This window comes from Colletotrichum aenigma (genome assembly GCF_013390185.1).
Source record: "Colletotrichum aenigma strain Cg56 chromosome Unknown KSG_Cg56_contig03, whole genome shotgun sequence".
Classification (NCBI taxonomy): domain Eukaryota; kingdom Fungi; phylum Ascomycota; class Sordariomycetes; order Glomerellales; family Glomerellaceae; genus Colletotrichum; species Colletotrichum aenigma.
The window spans coordinates 3860393-3878650 of NW_023500909.1; the positions used below are offsets into that span (position 1 = coordinate 3860393).

Here is an 18258-nt window from a genome sequence, read left to right on the forward strand (position 1 = left end):
CTCTATGAGGCTACCAGTTTCCGCCTGGACGGTGTATGATGTGTGTGCTCTTAGACGCGAGCCCGGAATGATATACGAATAAGAATAATGCGGCGTTTTGGTTCCCGACGTTCGGATAGACTCCTCTCTCATCTTCGACTGTTTGCCTGTTACGGCTTTTCTCCTCTCTGTTTGATGATGGGTATTGTTCCTTTTAAGTCTCCTCTCTCTCAAAGTAGACGGAGTCAGGACCTAAGGTGCCTCGGAACCCTGGTATATGTGGAAGCCGTGTGCTCGAAGCACTGGCAAGCAACCGCAGATGCACATCAGCCCAATTGCCAGGGCGACTCGCCTCGCCGTGTCTTTGGAGAAGGGGCTGCGAAGCTTTGGGACAAGTGTCGGCCACTGCTGCGGGCTCCCATCTGATGTGTCGACGCCGAGCAGGTCGTCCAATTCGCAAAAGAAATCGTCCTCCTCGCTGTCCGTCTCCTTCCAGTGTGCCGCGCGGATGTGTACTTGAGGCTGCTTCTTTTTCTTGAGGTCGGGCATGATGATTGCCGTTCTCGCCGCGGCGTCCTGGGTGTCGCAGTCGGCGATGATGCTGAGAATCTCCTCCCGCGTATATATCCTGCTTTCCCTCGTCAAGGCCTCCGACTTCCATGCCATGGCAGCCTTGTGACGTAGCAGTCTCTGTGTCGGGCTCACGTCCCCGCGGCCCTGCAGCCTTCTCTTCTCCCGCAGCCTCTGGTGCCGTTGAGGTGCGACGACGTCGACATCTGGGTTCAGAGGCGACGGGATGAGCGGGCTGTAGGCGGCCCGGCTCGGCAGCGTCGACAACTTGAGCATGGTTGTTGTTGTCATTGTGGTGTAATTGGGATGGGCGAGGGGTGCTTTAGCTTGGTGGGCTGGCTACCATGGAGAGAGGGACGGGCCGCGCTTCTTCTTTCGTGAGGATTGCAGAGAAATGGTCAGGATGCTTCGGGCCCCAGTGCACTCATGGTAGCTCTGAAAGAGTGGGTTGGTTCCGGGAAGAAAGAGGGGAGATTAGATGGAGGGCTTGTCCGGAGTAAAAGGACCACCGAGATGGAGGGCCGTTATCTTGTCAAAACAGCCGTATCCTGGGGTTGTGGTATGAATGTATGCATGCCCGGGATGTAGAGATATGGACGGCCGCTTCTGCTGGAATGTCTCTTGAACGACACAGGTACGAGAGGGATGCCTCAGACCTGCGCGTTCCTCCCTGGTGTCAGTCTCCAATTCCACCCTGCTCAGCTTGAAACGTACACCACTTGCCGGGCACACAGGCAGGGTCGAGTAAATGAAGTGAAAACACACCCAAAGGGCGGGATTGGAATCAACAGGTAAAACAAGAGCTCGAATGGCGAAATAAATGCGGGCGTGCGTGCAGTCGAACTCTGGACTGGAGTGGGTGTCGTGTTGTATGTATATTGTGCTGCGTGTGTGTAGAAGTACGGCCAAAGGCCATGCAGGCACACCACCTCAGCACGCCACGGTTACTCTAACCGTCCCTCTTTTCCCGTCCGATCCCCCGATTCCCTCCGCTCTTCTCCCCCATTCGTCCAGCTCGCCCATGGGGTGCTCTCCGCACGGGCACAGGAAGGATGTAGGTGGGAGAAGATGCAAGGCGTTGGTTGGTGGTTGTGCATCTTTGGTGCTAGGGGAAGCGTACCGTAGTTTCGTTGAGTTCCGTGACAAAGTTCGCCCAGCAAGCCAGCCTTTTCCCTCTAATCCGTCGGCGGCCGGGGGCCAGAACTAAGGTAGACCCCACCACCCACAGGGCCAGGCCAACCAACCTAATGCTACGAAGCTGCGCGTTTGCGTGCTCCGGCTGTCCGAGCTAGCCCATGAACGACTTTTTTGGACCACGGGCCGCCCGCGCGAGGGTCAATCCATGGATGTAGGGAGATCTTTTTCTCCTCAAAGTCACCTCACCTTCTGGTCAAGGGGGCAATTGGAGGATGCACCTCTTCGCCTCTTTTTTTTTCTCGCCATCCGCTAGCTAATTTTTTTTTTCCAATGGCACCTTGATTTGACTCTGGGCTCCCTCAAGCGTTCGACCTCGGCGCACAAGACCTGGAATTCGCAGGCAAGACTGGGAAATTGCCCCTCAATCCATCGTAACCAGATGCCCGGGACATTCTTTGCTACATACCCCCTCACCCTCACTGGCTCTCTGTGAATTTGCCCTCGCCACTTGTTGCTCTACCCTACCCCACGAGGCGTTCTACATGGCGTTGCTGCGCCTCACTTGGTGTACATAGTAATTCTCCATGGGTTCACAAAAACTGCTGCGGGAGAGAGAGCCCTATGGAATTCTAATTGTGGGAGGCAATCAAGGGGACTCGCATTTGCTTTTTCCTAGTGGCTCCCGCAGATAACCCCAAAGACTTTAATGTCTAACAGATAAGACAATTTCCACGCACGGCCGATGTGTTGTTGCTGATAATGCCTGCGGGCCTCGGCCCCAGGTAACTGCGTTATATAAGCTACGTGGTTTAAAAAAGAGACTTTTTGAGACTAATTAATAGAGTACTTATAGATAGTAACTACACTACTATAAATCCTCTTACGCTTAATACTACTATATCTTAGCTAATAAAGCTATTTACTATATTAAAGTTCTTAAAGTATTTAACTATACTATATTTAATACTTAGTATAAAGTACTATTATTAATAGTAATTAGTATAACTTTAAGATCTTACTAAGTTTAGTAAATTACTACTCTATATTACATAATACTAAGAAGAGCTATATAGATATTTAAGAAGTATATCTAAATATTCTAATAGTTATTTAAGTTATTTACTATTAAGATATTAATACTTCTCTTAAAGTTAAAATAGTAGTTAAAAAAAATTAGCTAAAAACTAATATAATAGTAGAGATTTAAAGTATAATTAAAGTTATTAGTAATATTATTATATATATTAATAGTATTATAATAATTAAAACTAAAACCTATTAATATTTTAGCTATACTAAGAGTAATATATATAATAGAAATAAAGCTATAATACTATAATCTTTACTTAGCTTAGTTAGTTATAGCTACGCTAATCCTTTCCCTTAGGGTTCTCTGTAACCTTAGGAGATAAAGCTAAATAGCAGGATATCTGTTAATACCTCAAAGCTTATTAGTAAAAAAAAATCTCTTTCTAGAACACTAAAACACTAGGTAACAAAACCAAAGTGTTGTTGCTGATAAGTCCCCAACTGCAGCTATCCCTGTCCACCAAACCAATGGATGCTGCGCTACTGATAAGAGAAATGATAAGAAACGCCGCTTGACGTGCCCGCTCGACGGAAAGGGACATCGCATACACGAAAACGAATAGAGGCCATGCGAGGAACGGCGCAAGGGGGTGTGGCGGCTCGGCTGTTGACGAGAGAAGTCAAGACCTGCCTGGCATTCGCCGCCTCGAAGTGTGAGATATGCAAAACATTGAGCCAAGTCTTGGGGGCAATCAGCCACGGAACAACTCAAAGTCACTGAGAGAGAGAGGGAGCTGGAGGAAGAGCTGAAAAAGCCCCAGGCGGGGGAAATATGGGGCGGGGGGACGTGGATTCCCATTGCGCTGTGACAGCGGTTTCTCCAGCGGTTTCTCCACCACATCCCGGCCTCCCCTCCCGTTCTGCGGTATCTTTTTTGGGGCCGCCGATGCACACGGATCCCTGCCTCTTCGCCGGCGGTTTGGCCGTTGTTCCCAACGACTTCCCTCGGCTTTGTGGGGCCCGCTGCCCTCCGTCCGTCGCGCCGAGGCCCATGTTTCGCCCCGGCGTGTTTACCATGCCGCAGCTGAGGGAAGATGCATCAACGGAAATTCCTCACAATCAAAAGACATGTGGTGCCCAGCTCTTTGGCCACCCACATCTGGCATTAGTATTATCAGCACCTAGGTCATTCACGTTTCAGAACCCCGTGTGATTCGTACTGCGTTTTCCGCAGAAAAGCTACATAGATTAATTCTATATGTATGTCTATTACATCAGTTGGAATTACATTGCTAACTTCTTGCACACCCTTACAAAGATATGCTTTATCATCTATTAAAGTGTATACTAAAACAGCTAATTATAAATATTATCTATATATAAGTATGTAATAGTAATGTAAATATTATATATTGATTTTCTTTCTAGACTTTCTTTATTATTTAGTTAATTATTATAATTCTTATTATCTTTATTATTATTATCTATCTTATAGCTATCTCTTTCATCTTTACTCTCATCATCCTTACTACTGTTACTCTTACTACTGTTAATCTTATTGTTGTTGTCCTTGTCGCCATCGTTCTTCCTGTTGCCGTCGTCCTTCTTCTGTGTGAAGCACCTATACCTATCTTTCCTTCAGCTAAGGTACTTAAGGTAGCCTGATGTTCTTCTTAAACGACGGGACTTGCCTGTCACTAATGCACAAATATTGAAGAAGGTGACAGTAAATGTTCAAGAACTAGAACACTGAGTTCCCCGAATTCAACGAGACGGGTATACCGCCCCTGAAGCCGGAGTTCACGAACCCTTTCCCTGAGATTAACACGGCTCCTACGTTTGGTAATCCGTCCTAAGTGTGGATCCTGACGTTGATAATCACAGCTGGGCTTTTCAGATGTTTTAACGAAACTGCATTCTGGGCAGTGCTGCCAAACTTCGCCTATCGAGTATCAAAAATCAAGGGCCAAATGGGAAAGCATATTGAATGATATTAGAATCTGCCGAGTGATCTTCTGAATTGAAGAGTATACTTGGCATGGGCCCTCACCGCTTGCGGCGGGCCACAGAGCCGCACTTCTAAGCTAAGGTAGTCAGATACACAAGCAGGACAAGACAGACACTTTCACACCTACTCGCTGGACTCCCTCCACCTTCGTTGGTTCATGGGCCACGAACCTGGTAACATGACACTTCGCTCCTGTTATCGTCTCCTGAGCTCGGATTACTTTCTCCCCAGACTGCCATTGGGTTTGGCAGAACGGTGAGCTCGGTCGACAACTGCTGCCCGGAAATTTCCACCGTTAGACACAGTGATATGTCACCACTCAGCACTCAGCACTCACGAGGAGCCCGCATCCCAACGATTCGAGGGCAAAGCGAAGACCTCGTCCGATTATCGCCCCAGTTCCCCTGGCGGAGGAGAGTCTAGCATCACCGGCAGTGGTTTGAGCTAATAGATCTTTGACTTCAACTCCTCGAGGCGAAACTACGCGTAGAGTAGACATGGGCAGTTCAATATCAAACCTGTTGCAGGAAGGAAGCCGGAGGCTTTAATTAGTATCTTGGGCACTTGAAAGGCACTAGGCTTATCTTGTTGCACACCAGACTGCCGGCAGTTTCTCTTGACAGATACTCAAAGTTACTTATCAAATTGTCTGGTAATTGAAGTTTGTAGCCATGAATTAGGCGATAGACTCCCTCTCAAATTAAGGACTAAAGTAAAACCGCGGGGCAATAGTATCATCAGAACATAGCAAAAGGCACTCAGTAAATCAAAAGACAAGCGTATGGCCATGGCGGTAGCAATAACAACAATCTTCAGTTAAGAGAAAGTCGACGGCGACCCCCTTTTGACGACGATGCGACATTCATACAAGCCCAATAAGGGCATACATTTTCCGGGCAGTTCGCTTGAAAGACACTCAAAAGATGGGAACCGGCACATCATGGTCGACAGCATCAAGGTTGACAGCAGCAAGGATAACAACAGTAAGGACAACAGCAAGAAAGAAAACCGAAGCAGAGGCAACATAATGGCAATGAAGATAGCAGTAAGGACGACAGCAGGAAGGACGACAGCAGGAAGGACGACAGCAGGAAGGACGAAGGAGATAGCGGCGAGAGAGACGACGGCGAAGAGAGAGACGAGAGCAAGGACGAGTCTCTCACATCATAATAGTGTTATTGCCTCTATTTTCAATCGCGACGAAAGACTTTTTAGTTCCCGCAACCTCGCAAGGAAGGTATCCTATATACTCCACGCAAAGCAGACATTTCAGGCTCCTTTTCAGCAGCCACGACCACTAACACTTCGCCCCTTTTCAGTCGTCCCTGGATTAAGGCCTCGCAAGCGCTCCGAGGCCTGAAAATGTAACTCGAACCCAATAGGCCTTCAACGCCTATGTACCACTCTCTAGCGACCCGAACATTCGTAGTTATCTGCCCCGTGGGACAGACAACGTAGCATAAGTAGACGTTATGAAGAGAAAGAGCAAAAGCAAAGAAAAAAACGCAAAATTATAGGTATAGGCATCGAGAAAGAAGTCTGCATCTGCATCGCTCCTTCCATCTTGAGGGGAGATTTTCGCGCGGAAGTAGCAGTAGCCGTTGCTCCTGCCACTACACCAACGCCGGCCCCACCTCTGCCGCCGCGCCTGCCGTTGTCACGCCTGCTGCCGGCGCTCAGCATCTCCGACCGCCGCCGCCAGTGCCCCCGGTATCGATGCTGTCGGTATCCCTATCGTCGGTGTCCCTATCGCCGTTGTCCCTATCGCCGTTGTCCCTATTGCTGTCGTCCGTCCCCGTCGTCCGTCCCCGTCGTCCATCACCGCCCTTACGCGGTAGTTGACTGAGGGGTAGAAACTTCCGAGTCGCCCACCATATCGGCAACGCGCAGCTTCTTGGCGGCTCGACCAGACTCGGAAGACGAGTCGGCAGCTTCCTTAGCCTCTTTAAGCTCAAGCTCCATTTCATCGAGGCGTCTCTTGAGGTTGTTCTCCCTTCGATGGCTGTCTTCCAGTTGCTTGTTGCTGGCCTCCAACTGCGATCGTAGCTGCGCCTCGGCCTTACCGCTAATCTCCTGCCCTCTCCTCGCGCTTGCCTCGTCTTGCTCCATCTGGCTGAGCCTTCCGCGGAAGAGCTCGTTGATCAATTCGAGTTCGCTGACGCGGGTTTTCAGAGCTGAGTTGGCTGCAATAAGCTGTTCGTGGGTTTGCGGGACGTCGAGATGGCGGTCGCCGTTCAGAGGGGATGCGGAGCGGTTTTCTCCGCCGACGTTGAAGCCCAGCTGTGAGTCGTCCATATTCCCGAAGACAGGCAGGCTTGGGTTGTAGAGGGAAGGCGTAGCCGTACGGGATACTGGAGAGTCGGAGCCGTCGATATTGCCGTTCGCGGACTTCCTGCGCGCTGCGTTGTTTAGGTCCATACCGTTCGGATCGGCACCGGCGAAGTTGGCGGCTTGTTGCTGTTGCTGCTTTCTTCGAGTTAGCCAGTGGACCCACAACCGGAAAGAGATAAAGAGCTCGCGCGCGTACCTTCTTCTTCGCGAGATCTGGGCGCATCGTCTTCACACGATTGCGACTCTTGATAACATCACTATTATAGATCGTCAGCAACACCCCAATACATCAAAATGAAGAGAATTAACGCGCGTTTTCAAACTTATTGGGCGTGCACGTCCGTGTAATTTGAGGAATAAACCGCAAGCGTTGCAGAGAACCGAGCCATATTCGTCGCGGCGCCATAAAGGCGTTGTGGAGGTTTGGCAGTTTTGGCAAGTGGGCTGCGTGGGTTGCTCCTGGTTAGCGGTGGCCATCATCTTCGCTATCGTCTCTGTCGTCTCTGGTCACCCTCGTCTGCGTGTTCTGTTGTAAAAGAGTGTTGAGGGTTGTGTAGTGGGATATGGCACTTCGACTTCGCGATGATGGGACGGGCGGGCTTCTTGAAGGGGGCAGCAGAGTTGAGTTGATAAAATATCTTATCAGACCCACATAAACCAGCGGGCCCCACACTTGCAGGGGTCCTTATCTGGCCACTGAGAGCCAACCACCGACAACGCTTATTTGGCGCGGAAAGTGGTATCGATGCAAGATAGGTATCGGAGACAGAGGCGACGGCGGGGGACGACAACGACGAGGACGGGGGACGACAGGGGACGATGGGGGACGACGGAGGACGACGGCGACAGAGAGAGAGAGGACGACGACGGAGAGGGACAGGGACTCACAGTGCCAGAAGTGGATCCTCCGCCGGTAGTGGCCGCCGGAGAAGCATAGGTAGGCTGCTGCATCGGCGCAGAGGGAGTCGGCGTGGGCGCTGGCGCGGGCGCGGGTGCTGTCATAGGCGCAGGCGCGGGTGCGGGCGCGGGCGCAGGAATAGTCGCGGTTCTGTGGATCACCAGCTATCAGTTCTTATCCCTCCACTTTATCGGCCACGGTGCGGAACGAGGGCGCATAGCGTTTGCAAGGTGCAAGACGCAATGTCGGCTCCTCCGTCCGCCCTTGCCTGAGATATCACGTACCGCAGCTGTGGCGAGCTCGTCGTGGAGTTGGCTTGCGCAAGCGCCGAGATGCCTGGCAACTGCTGCAGAGAAGCGGATGCCGATGTTGACGTCGAACTCGGTCGGGAGATGGGCTCGAGGGTCGTCGGCGGCGGCGGGAGGCCGGAAAGTGCTGTGCCCTCCTCCATGGTCGGTCGGAAAGAGCTTTGGACTCTGTGCGCTTGAGAAGGAGAGGGCGGTCGTTGTTGAGCGTCGCTGAGGAGATGCAGACGAGATGCGGAACAGAGTCGATCGAGGTTCCGAGGTTGCTGACTTTGATGGTGAAAGCAGGCCGATATCGTGAGATGAAAAGACCGATTCGCGAGGTTGAGTCGGTCTGTGAGATGGACGTCGATGTAGGCGCAAGAGCAGGCGTCGGCCGTACGATTGCTGGGATGATCGCGTTCGTGTGTGGAGAAGGAGGTATCGAGGCTGCGCGATGTCGAGATCGTCTTCTTGCGCGTGGAGTTGAAAATTTCTCAGCAAAGAGAACCACGTGTTGGCCTGTGAGAGTCTCGTCTGATGTATCGAGGTAAGCCTGCGCCGAGTTCGATGTTGCAGGAGACGTGGAGGTGCGCGCGCAGCTCAGGCGGGACAGAGATGCGTGAAAGCAAGGAAGGGGAGAAAAAAAAAATATTAGTTGCTGCAGGTGAGCACGGTCCGGATAGCGACTCAGAAGTCGAGAGCGCGTCGATCGATCGCACAGTGGGTTGTACCTGCGAAAGTAGTTCAATTTGGCGGGGAAGCAATTCGGTGAAGCTCTGACAACCAGGTCTTAGACATTAAGTAACCGCTTTGGTTCTTGGAAGTGTGTTTGAAAAGTCAGGCACCACGATGGTGTGTTACCATTTCGTCCCCTTAACGAGAGCAAGGCAAATTACTCCCTGCGCGACAGCTTGGCCTATCACGCTTCTCTGCTTAGTTGCAGTCCGGGGACTGGCAGAAGATGCACAATGATTGGACCGGATGCCGCACTCTCGGTGGAGTGCCCCTCAGCCTTATTGTGCAGATTGAGATGGGTCAAGTTGAGGTTTTGTCAACGTAATAGGGGCATATCAACGCCCCTGCTGTGTGGGAGAAGCAGTGCCGTTATCTGATCGCCGATAATGCCGAAGACGTTCAAGGAGCTCTAGACTTGACCAATGATGGATGTAGGTGATCACGATGTCTGGCTATCATGCTCGGAGACCGGCTTTCGGTATCTGGGGTAAGCTTTTGATGCAATTGTTGAGAGGGGGCCTTCATTGCATGTGTCCACAGACTTCAGTACGGGATGGTCGATGATGGCGGCAGGAGTCAGATTAGCTGATACCTGCCATTTCGTTATTATTTAGAAGATAGAAGGTAATTGGTGTCGTCTTGGCCTGAACTCAAGAGACATGTTCGTCTAGAAGTCATCATGAAAGATGACGCGAAAGAAGAAAACAAGGAAGCCACTGAGGACAATCGTAACTTCTCCGAGACAAAGCCACTCCCTCAGTAGGTCAACCTTAGCAATTCAATCAAACCGGATGAGAAGAGGCTTTAGAGAAACAGCATGAACACATTATGTCAGTTGGCAACATGATTCGAACCTGACTCTTACTACCTAGGTGGACCTTGGGTGGCTTCGGTGAGCCCACGGTGCTCCCGCTGACCGACAAAGCCCCGCTTTTATGCTTTTTATCGATAAGAATCTTTTTTTTTTTCGATGGCTTGTACTGCCGCCGCATTTTTTCGAAACGAACAGGCGCAGCATCCATCCTCAATCAATCACACACGACATCCGCCAAGATGCCCTCCACATACAAGAAGGACAAGCCGTGGGATACGGACGATATCGACAAGTGGAAGGTCGACCCTTTCACTCCTGCCGACAATGCTGGCGGCACTTTCGCCGAGGAGTCGTCCTTTGCGATTGTTTTCCCCAAGTACCGCGAAGTCTACCTGAAGGAGGCATGGCCTCTCGTCACCAAGTCTCTCGAGAAGCACGGCATTGCCTGCTCGCTCGACTTGATTGAAGGTTCTATGACCGTCAAGACGACAAGGTAAGAGACTTGTCTCGTCCTCTGGCACAATCCTTACGGCCAAGTCCACTAACACGAGACAAGAAAAACATTCGATCCCGCCGCCATCCTCAACGCCCGCGACCTTATCAAGCTCCTCGCTCGAAGCGTCCCCGCGCCGCAGGCCATAAAGATTCTCGACGACGGCATCGCCTGCGATGTCATCAAGATCCGCAGTCTCGTGCGCAACAAGGAGCGCTACGTCAAGCGCCGCCAGCGCATCCTCGGCCCCAACGGCTCGACGCTCAAGGCCCTGGAGCTGCTCACCCAGACCTACATCCTCGTGCAGGGCAGCACCGTCTCGGTCATGGGACCCTACAAGGGTCTGAAAGAGGTCCGCCGCGTCGTCGAGGACTGCATGAACAACATCCACCCCATCTACCACATCAAGGAGCTCATGATCAAGCGCGAGCTCGCAAAGGACCCGGAGCTTGCGAGCGAGAGCTGGGACCGCTTCCTGCCCAACTTCAAGAAAAAGACGCTCAGCAAGAGACGCGTGCCGCTCAAGGTCACCGACAAGGCCAAGAAGACGTACACGCCCTTCCCGCCGGCGCCCGAGAAGAGCAAGGTCGACAAGCAGATCGAGACGGGAGAGTACTTCCTCGGCAAGGAGGCCAAGGCCAAGGCCGCCCAGGCCGAGAGGATCGAGCAGCAGAAGCAGAAGAAGGAGGAGAAGCTGCGCGAGAGGGAAAAGGATTTCGTCCCGCCCGAAGAGTTGGGCCACAAGAGGAAGAAGAGAAAGAAGAGCGAGGACGACGAGTGAGAGGCGGCGGTGTTGAGCGTGGTGGAGATTATCATGTAGATTGGAGTGGTGGACGCCTGTTGCATCTCCGCAGAAAAGGGGTCGCCGCGCACATTGGTGAGATGGTAGCTCGCCCAAGATACCCTTCCATTCAAGATTTCAAGAGCTTTCTCACGTTAGCAGTGGCAGACTGCTGGAGATGCATCAGGTCAATAGCTGTACATCAGAGCGTGCAATGTCACGATGGCAGCACTAGCGGGGTGTGTGTGTATGTAATGAAGTTGACTTGAGAATAAAGTTGACTTGAGAATAAAGTTGACCAAGCTACCCTAGAGAACCACGATGACTTCGGCTTCCAACGAAATCCCTTGTCCAAGCAACTTCTCTCTGCATATCTCCGATCTTGATCCTTCCTGGTCCAGGACGCTGCCAGTGCCCAACGGCGCTTGGTCCATGGAGCACATTCTCTCTCGGCGTATTCTTTCCGTCAACGTATCAGTCCCGTTTGCGACTTTAACCAGAGCAGTCAAAGTAGCGACGGTAGTAGTACATTCCCATCGTTCCGTACGGGTAGTAGAGCTCCCAGCCGTCGTCCCAGCTGCCCCACTCGCGGCCGGCGTACTTGAGTGTCGGGTAGCGCATCTGATTGATGAAGAAGACGGTGACCCAGCGAAGGCCGGAGAAGATGTCGTGCCACACGCCCCAAGTCCAAGGGTGGAGGTCGCCGGTAAGCTCGCAATCGTTGTAGAAGACCCAGGCGCGGTTGGGGACATCTCTGTTGCTCATCTCGTGGCACCAGGCGCCGAACATGCACTGGCTGGGGTCTTTGTTCGGAGTACACCAGTCGGTCGGGTCGGGAGGATCGACCTCGCGGCGGCGAAGTTCGGAGATGTCGGGGCTGCTGGTGGTGTTGTTGAGGTTGGAGGCGGCCAGGAGGGCGTTCCAGTGCTCAGGGTCGATAGGGATCAGCTTGATGCCGCGCTTGATGGCCTCCTGCTCAGTGATGCTGAAAGGATTTTCATGGTGGAAGGTGGCAGGAGCGAGATGGGGACCGAGAGTAAGCTGGGAAGGAACCTTGCCCAAGTTGACAGCAGGGGCGGACTTGATGGAGGAGGCAGACTTGTCGGTGTGGTCGTTAGCACGCTTGGTGCTGATATGGGCAGGAGCAACGGATTGCTTGAGGTTGTTGTTGATGCCGTGCTCAATGTTGATATTGCTGGTGATGGCAACAGCGGCATCGATAGCGACAGCACTCACACCCATGAAAAGCATGAAGGCCACAGCTGAGATGGCGAAGAAGGCCTTGTGCCGCATCTTGAAGGGGAGGATGGTGCTGGAAGCGTGATGTTGACAGTGGTTGTTGTTCTTTGAGGAGTGGCGTTTGAGAGAAAGTCTGTGGTAGAGGATAGGTAAAAGGAAGGAAAGGGTGTGAGGTGAGGTAGGTAGTGGGTGAAAAAGGGACGTAAGGAGCAAGAGACAAGAGGTGAAGTGGGAGGGCCCTCTAAGCGAGGTGTAAAACAAGCCCAAGGAAGGAGCACCTTCCTTAGATGAAAGAGGAAAGAAGGAAGGAAGGAGCAAGCACAGTAAACAAAATTCACTGTTGAAAGTGAGAGGGATGGCTGGCTGATGCCCAGTAGATGAGAAAGTACAAGAGAAGAAATGTGTACAAAGATGAGATGGCCCTTGCAGTTCTGTAGGACTTCGTGGGTAACTATCCATCTGCCTACGTCGTCTATCTGCTGCATGTTGACATTCAGGAGGAAGCTTTGACTATTGCTGTTGAAGTTCACTGTTTTAATCTAAGGTACTACCTTATGAGTTGAACTGGGAATGACCTCCTCAGCGTTCCTTCCCAGGACGGCCACGATGCACTTGGATTGCTTTATTCAGAAACGCCAAATAGAAACATAACAGCAATAATAACGAACCAGAGTCTAGTAGACATCATAAGAGCACCTATAAATTGTTTGTCAGATAAGTCTGTAATCACAGTGCCAAGTATGCCGGCTGAAATTGAAGACTCTATGATGTTTTCTCACTGTGGCACAGGAACAAGACCGGCAGGTGATACACGGACAGCAAACACAAAAAGCTAGGACACACCCGAATCGCACTTTCTACCAACTCATCTACAACTTGGATGTTGACGCCGCAGTAGACTCGTCAAACTCAACGACCAGCTTACCAAACTGCTTGCCAGCCTCCATGTCCTTGAACAGACTGTCAATACCCTCAAGATTCGTCAGTCCCTTGACCGTCCGGCTGACAATCGGCCGAATCTTCTTTTCTCTGACAAAGGCAACCATCTCCCTGAACTCATCTCGCGAGCCCATTGTCGTACCCTTGAGCTCCACGTTCTTCAACACCGCTTGCATCAACCAGTCCATCTGCGGCGACACGGTCATGCCATACTGGCTGATGACACCGCCGGGCTTGAGCAGCCTCACGGCCTTGCCCACAATGTCTCCCCCGGCACCATCGACGACAGCGTCGAGGTAAGGGCGTGACTTGGGAAGCTGGCCTTGGAGCTTCTTCTCCCAGCCGTCCTCCTTGTAATTTACACCGCCGGCCGCGCCCATCTTCTTGGCCCTCTCGATCTTCGCCTCATCGCCCGAGGTGACATAGACATTGCAGCCGAGCGCCACGCCAAACTGCAAAACTTGGAGCGCCACGCCGCCGCCAATGCCCGTGACGAGAATGTTTCTGCCCTTCTCAGCGTTGCCACTCTTCGTGACCAACGCACGCCAGCCAGTGAGGCCCACAAGGGGCAGTGCGGCTCCCTCGGCTGGCGTCAAGTGCTCCGGTGCCAGCTCGACTTCGGCTTCGGGAAGAGCAAGATACTCCTGTGCGGTGCCGTCAGGGTACAGTTTGGTTGCACCGATCACACTGAACTTGCGAGCGTCCTCGGGGCCATCGGGACTCGAGGCCCAGCCGCGGCTTGGGGTTATGACGACGGGCTTGTTCAGGAGGTCCTTGCTGGCACCCTCGCCAACCTCGACAACAAAGCCGTAGCCGTCTGCAAGTAGTGGGTGGTCGAATGAGATGCCGGGATAAAGATGGCGCCGGATGAAAAGGTCACGGTGGTTCAGTGCCGCCGCAGTGAGCTTCACCAAGACCTGCTTAGGGCCTGGGGAGGGTTTTGGGACTTCATTGAGTTGCAGACTGTATGTTTGTGTAAGCCATCATGAGATCGACCAGCAGATGAATTGTATCTTACGGGTAGTAGACCTTCCCGGGCTTTCCCTCGATCTGTTTGACCGTGATGGAATACGGCATCGTAATAGTCTTTTGAGTATAAGTCTTCTTAGTCTTCTGCTGCGTATAATTGACGCCGTTCGGTCCACTGGTAGGTGAGATTGACAAGACTGCGTTTTTATGAAGTTGCACGTTCGGTGATGATTATTAATGAGGTGTATCCCAATCCCGGCGGAGACGGTGCAATTGCGTGGGGGAGATGGACGTTCCCCGGCTCAACCTCCACACAGCCGGGGGACCGGCCCCCGCATTGAATGACGCTGACGGCCGTGAGGAACCTCGGCATTTTGGGGGGTTGAGCGCTGAGAGAAGCCCCAGCGCATGGGCCACCTGAAATGATCTTCGCTGAAGCCCATCGTCGGCTTCCACGTCGTCAACCAACCAGAATTCGCAAATGACAAGGCGCAAAATGCGACGTCTTCTGCATTGGTATCGTTTACAATTCTCGAAGACACGCTAATCTACACATACGGATGTAAATTCAAGACAAAGTGGCATCACACTGCCCAAGTTTCAAAATCACCAGTTCACGCCCTGCATCTTGACAGGCACATGCAGCAACCGGTCGCCGCTCTTGGTTGGTTTGGGCATGTCGCCAGCCCTGATGTTGATCTGTAGAGCCCAGTGCATCAGTCTGGGCTCGCCGAGCCCCGAGTCCCTCCCTTCGCGCCACTTGGCGAATTCCTCCTCCTTGACTCCGTTGCCGAGATGCTTGTTGTCGGTCTTTTGCTTACCAACTGCGGTCGCCGCTACGGGGCCCCGACCCTCTGGTGGGTAATCATGGCCTGTCCATACTTTGGTGTCTTCAGGCAAGTCAAGCAGCTTCCGCACCGAAGCAAAGAGGTCTCTAGCATTGCCGCCGGGGAAATCGCAGCGGGCGGAACCGACGTCGTGGTTGAAGAGCGAGTCGCCCGCGAAGACGTTGGCTTTGCGGCGTGTTAGTGCCCGTTCCAAACTTCTGCTTTTGGGAGCTTACCTCCGACCATGTACCCCATGTGGTCGGGAGTATGACCTGGCAAATGGATGGCCTTTGCCTTTAATCCGCCGATACTGAAGACCTCGTCTTGGTCGAATAGCCGGTCAAAGGTGTGGGCATACTCCTCCTCAGCGATGCCGTACTTGTTTGCGAATCTCTCTTGCACTTCTCCGATCCGCCAGCCAATGCAGATCTCGGGCGCTGCGCCGTCTTGCGCCTCCCGCAGCCGGGACTGCAGGTACTTGGCCGCCGTCAGGTGGTCGGCGTGGACATGCGTCTCGAGAATCATGCCGACCCTGTAGCCCTTTTCGCGAATGACTTCAAGCAGGTCGTCGGCGGTCTTTGTGGAGATTGCGCTTTTGGCGGGGTCGAAGTCCAGAACGGAATCGATGATGACGGCTGCCTTGGTGGAGGGATCAGCGACGATGTACTGCCATGTACCCGTCACCGGCTCAAAGATTTCATGGATAACTGGTTCTGGAGCCATTTTCGGGTAACTCTGCGGATGGATATGTCTTATTAGGACTTGGATGCGGTTCACTCGGTATTGCGCAGGAGTGCGTCGCAAAGTCTTAATCGAGGCGGCCTCTCAACCGAGTCTTATATCGACACGTCGAAACATATCCCATAAGCCTCGCCGCCTATCAACGCCATCTTCCTCCGACCGTTGACGCCGTGGTCACCGAGCAAGCCCCCGCAAAAGCGCGTCCTTGGAGGCAGCATCCCGGTGAACGGACCCACTCTCCGGCGACGCCCGTGCCCCGGACTGTTTCCCGACGTCGGCGACCTGGAGTGGAAACGGTCACCGGTGCCCCAGGTCTCGGGGACTTTCAACCCTGCGAAAGCATGCTTATCAAGGTACACCCCAGTGCGGGAGCGCTGACCCCTGATGCAACCTTATTGATCCCCTTGAGACTCTGCTTCACCAATCAAGTTTCGCTATCCGGCTTCTGGTTGGTGAATGCCGACCTCCCACACTGATGCATCGTCGTCGTCTTGGCTGTTTAATTGTTCCACATCGCGATGCCCATCTCCCATTGTAGTTGTCGCATGGCTTTCTTGCGAGAACAGGCCTTCCCGCGTTTCCGAAGCAGCGCTCCCTCGTCCAGAGCATTGCTTTTTTGGAATCATCTAGCGCCATGTCGTTAGCGGGGGAGAAGAAGGCGCAATGGACGCCGAGTCAAGACTAACTCAACGCCACCCATCTCTCGAATCTAGGACTACGTCCACAATGAGCCGAACCAACGGCCGACGTGTAGATACCCGGTATATTACGACGCAGATGCGGACGGCAACACTGCCGACGGAGTCGCCCCATTGGCAGGGACCCCTCTGCTGGGGCGGGAGCTCACCTAGGTCAGAGGGGGAAGCGCGGCGTTTGCGACGACGGGGTTTAATAAATGGAGCCCCGCTACTGAAACCACCATATTTTTAGGCCATTAATAGCCATTGCTTTCTTCCAAGTCCCCGACGCTCATTGCCTCTCGGGCTTGATTCTGTAATCAACAGAGACTCCCTCCGTCCGGCGGCCTTTTCCCCTGACTGTAGTCTCGTTCTCGTTTTACACGTTTGAAAAACCGTATAAGTTCATCCGACAAGCCTAACGAGATTTGGCGTTTGGAGATAGACTCTCTCCACGCATCATCAGGTTTTTCACTCGTTTCGGCAACCACTCATATAAAAACCTGCGCTGCTTCGCACCAACCCGGTTCATCTCAGTAAACCCGCGACCAACCATAACCATGGCGACCGTCTTGTCAGGCGCCGCCTTCGGTGCCGCTCTGGTGGGAGCGGGCGTATATCAGCCCTCCGTCATTATTGCTCAGCTCAAGTTGGAGAACTGGCACATGATCCAAGCGTTCCTTGCCGCGGCCGCCAGTAGCACGTATGCTGCGCTTTCTTCCCTCGTGCATGAACACGTCGCTGACGCCGTTGACCAGACTTATTGTTGTCACTCTGGACAAGCTCGGCTACGTCCGCCCTAAACCCCGCAGCCCCTCTCGTCTGGGCCTCTTCTCCGAGTACGACGGCAACATCCTCGGTGGCTCAATCCTCGGCGCCGGCATGGCCCTCTCCGGCTCCTGCCCGGGCACCGTCCTGGCCCAGATCGCGGTGGGTACACAGTCTGGCATCTACGTGCTCGCTGGCGCCGTCTCAGCGGGTATCGCATGGACCGGCTTTCTCCAAAAGGCCATTACGTCCAACGCCGTCAAAGCCGCCCCTGAGAACCCGAAGCTCACCGTCCATGAGCGCGCTGGTATCAGCAGGGTAGCCTCCTTCATCGGCATCGAGGCCGTGTTCGCCGGCGTCATCTATGCTACGATGAAGTACACCCCGGCTAGCCCCTATGCCGTCGTTGCGCCCACCATCGGCGGCCTCTTCATCGGTCTCGCCCAACTCTTCTCCCTGTTGACACGCAAGTCCATGCTGGGCGTGTCAACATCCTACGACGAGATTGGCAGATACTTCTGGTGGGTTGTCCAGGGCGGCGGTGAGAAGGGCAAGCCGGCTTCGTACAGCAATATCCTCTTCTCAGCCGGTCTGGCCGCGGGTGCCTGGGCACTCGCAAACGCGTATCCGGCGTTTGCGCTCGGTGCCGCGGATACGGCCGTGTCGCCGGAGCTCGCTGCAGCGGGCGGATTCCTGATTGGCCTCGGATCCAGAATAGCGGGAGGCTGCACATCCGGACACGGTCTCAGTGGCGTGTCCATCTTTTCTACAGCCAGTTTTGTCACCATCATGTCCATGTTTGGCGCGGGAGCCCTGGTTGCCTCATATTTCCACTAGATACATCTGTAGTCGTCGTTCTTCTTGCATAGCGGCACCCATAGCGAAATCTTCTGAAACATTTACCCGTGTCTCAGCCACTTCTGTGTGGACCAGGTCGTACAAATCCGGGGTTCTGCAGTGGTATGCGGGAAACCCAAGGTGGACGTCATGTTGGGAGGTCGGCGACCATAGAAGCTAGTCGTGGCCCTAGCCAACT

At 53.1% G+C, this 18258-nt stretch overlaps 7 protein-coding genes across 7 annotated transcripts; 2 read left to right on the plus strand and 5 right to left on the minus strand.

Moving 5' to 3' along the window:
• Window positions 1-231: 231 nt before the first annotated feature.
• Window positions 232-840, minus strand: CGCA056_v004998 (uncharacterized protein; the record flags this gene model as incomplete). The annotated part of the gene is made up of 1 exon (XM_037320253.1): window positions 232-840. One exon carries the CDS (start codon window positions 838-840, stop codon window positions 232-234), a length of 609 nt encoding a protein of 202 aa, XP_037180511.1.
• Window positions 841-6550: 5710 nt separating this feature from the next.
• Window positions 6551-8403, minus strand: asd-4 (GATA type zinc finger protein asd-4; the record flags this gene model as incomplete). The annotated part of the gene is made up of 5 exons (XM_037320254.1): window positions 6551-7189; window positions 7251-7311; window positions 7378-7498; window positions 7943-8102; window positions 8161-8403. The coding sequence occupies 5 exons, from the start codon at window positions 8401-8403 to the stop codon at window positions 6551-6553; spliced, it is 1224 nt and encodes a 407-aa protein (XP_037180510.1).
• A 1624-nt stretch (window positions 8404-10027) lies between these two features.
• On the plus strand, window positions 10028-11062 carry KRR1 (KRR1 small subunit processome component; the record flags this gene model as incomplete). The annotated part of the gene is made up of 2 exons (XM_037320255.1): window positions 10028-10281; window positions 10345-11062. The coding sequence occupies 2 exons, from the start codon at window positions 10028-10030 to the stop codon at window positions 11060-11062; spliced, it is 972 nt and encodes a 323-aa protein (XP_037181436.1).
• Window positions 11063-11554: 492 nt separating this feature from the next.
• On the minus strand, window positions 11555-12355 carry CGCA056_v005001 (uncharacterized protein; the record flags this gene model as incomplete). The annotated part of the gene is made up of 1 exon (XM_037320256.1): window positions 11555-12355. The coding sequence occupies one exon, from the start codon at window positions 12353-12355 to the stop codon at window positions 11555-11557; it is 801 nt and encodes a 266-aa protein (XP_037181437.1).
• An 815-nt stretch (window positions 12356-13170) lies between these two features.
• Window positions 13171-14317, minus strand: yogA (putative zinc-type alcohol dehydrogenase-like protein YogA; the record flags this gene model as incomplete). Its single annotated transcript, XM_037320257.1, has 2 exons — window positions 13171-14203; window positions 14259-14317. 2 exons carry the CDS (start codon window positions 14315-14317, stop codon window positions 13171-13173), a joined length of 1092 nt encoding a protein of 363 aa, XP_037181625.1.
• A 498-nt stretch (window positions 14318-14815) lies between these two features.
• On the minus strand, window positions 14816-15759 carry CGCA056_v005003 (putative metallo-hydrolase; the record flags this gene model as incomplete). Its single annotated transcript, XM_037320258.1, has 2 exons — window positions 14816-15222; window positions 15273-15759. The coding sequence occupies 2 exons, from the start codon at window positions 15757-15759 to the stop codon at window positions 14816-14818; spliced, it is 894 nt and encodes a 297-aa protein (XP_037181626.1).
• A 1255-nt stretch (window positions 15760-17014) lies between these two features.
• On the plus strand, window positions 17015-18059 carry CGCA056_v005004 (UPF0394 membrane protein; the record flags this gene model as incomplete). Its single annotated transcript, XM_037320259.1, has 2 exons — window positions 17015-17157; window positions 17213-18059. 2 exons carry the CDS (start codon window positions 17015-17017, stop codon window positions 18057-18059), a joined length of 990 nt encoding a protein of 329 aa, XP_037181432.1.
• Window positions 18060-18258: the final 199 nt, after the last annotated feature.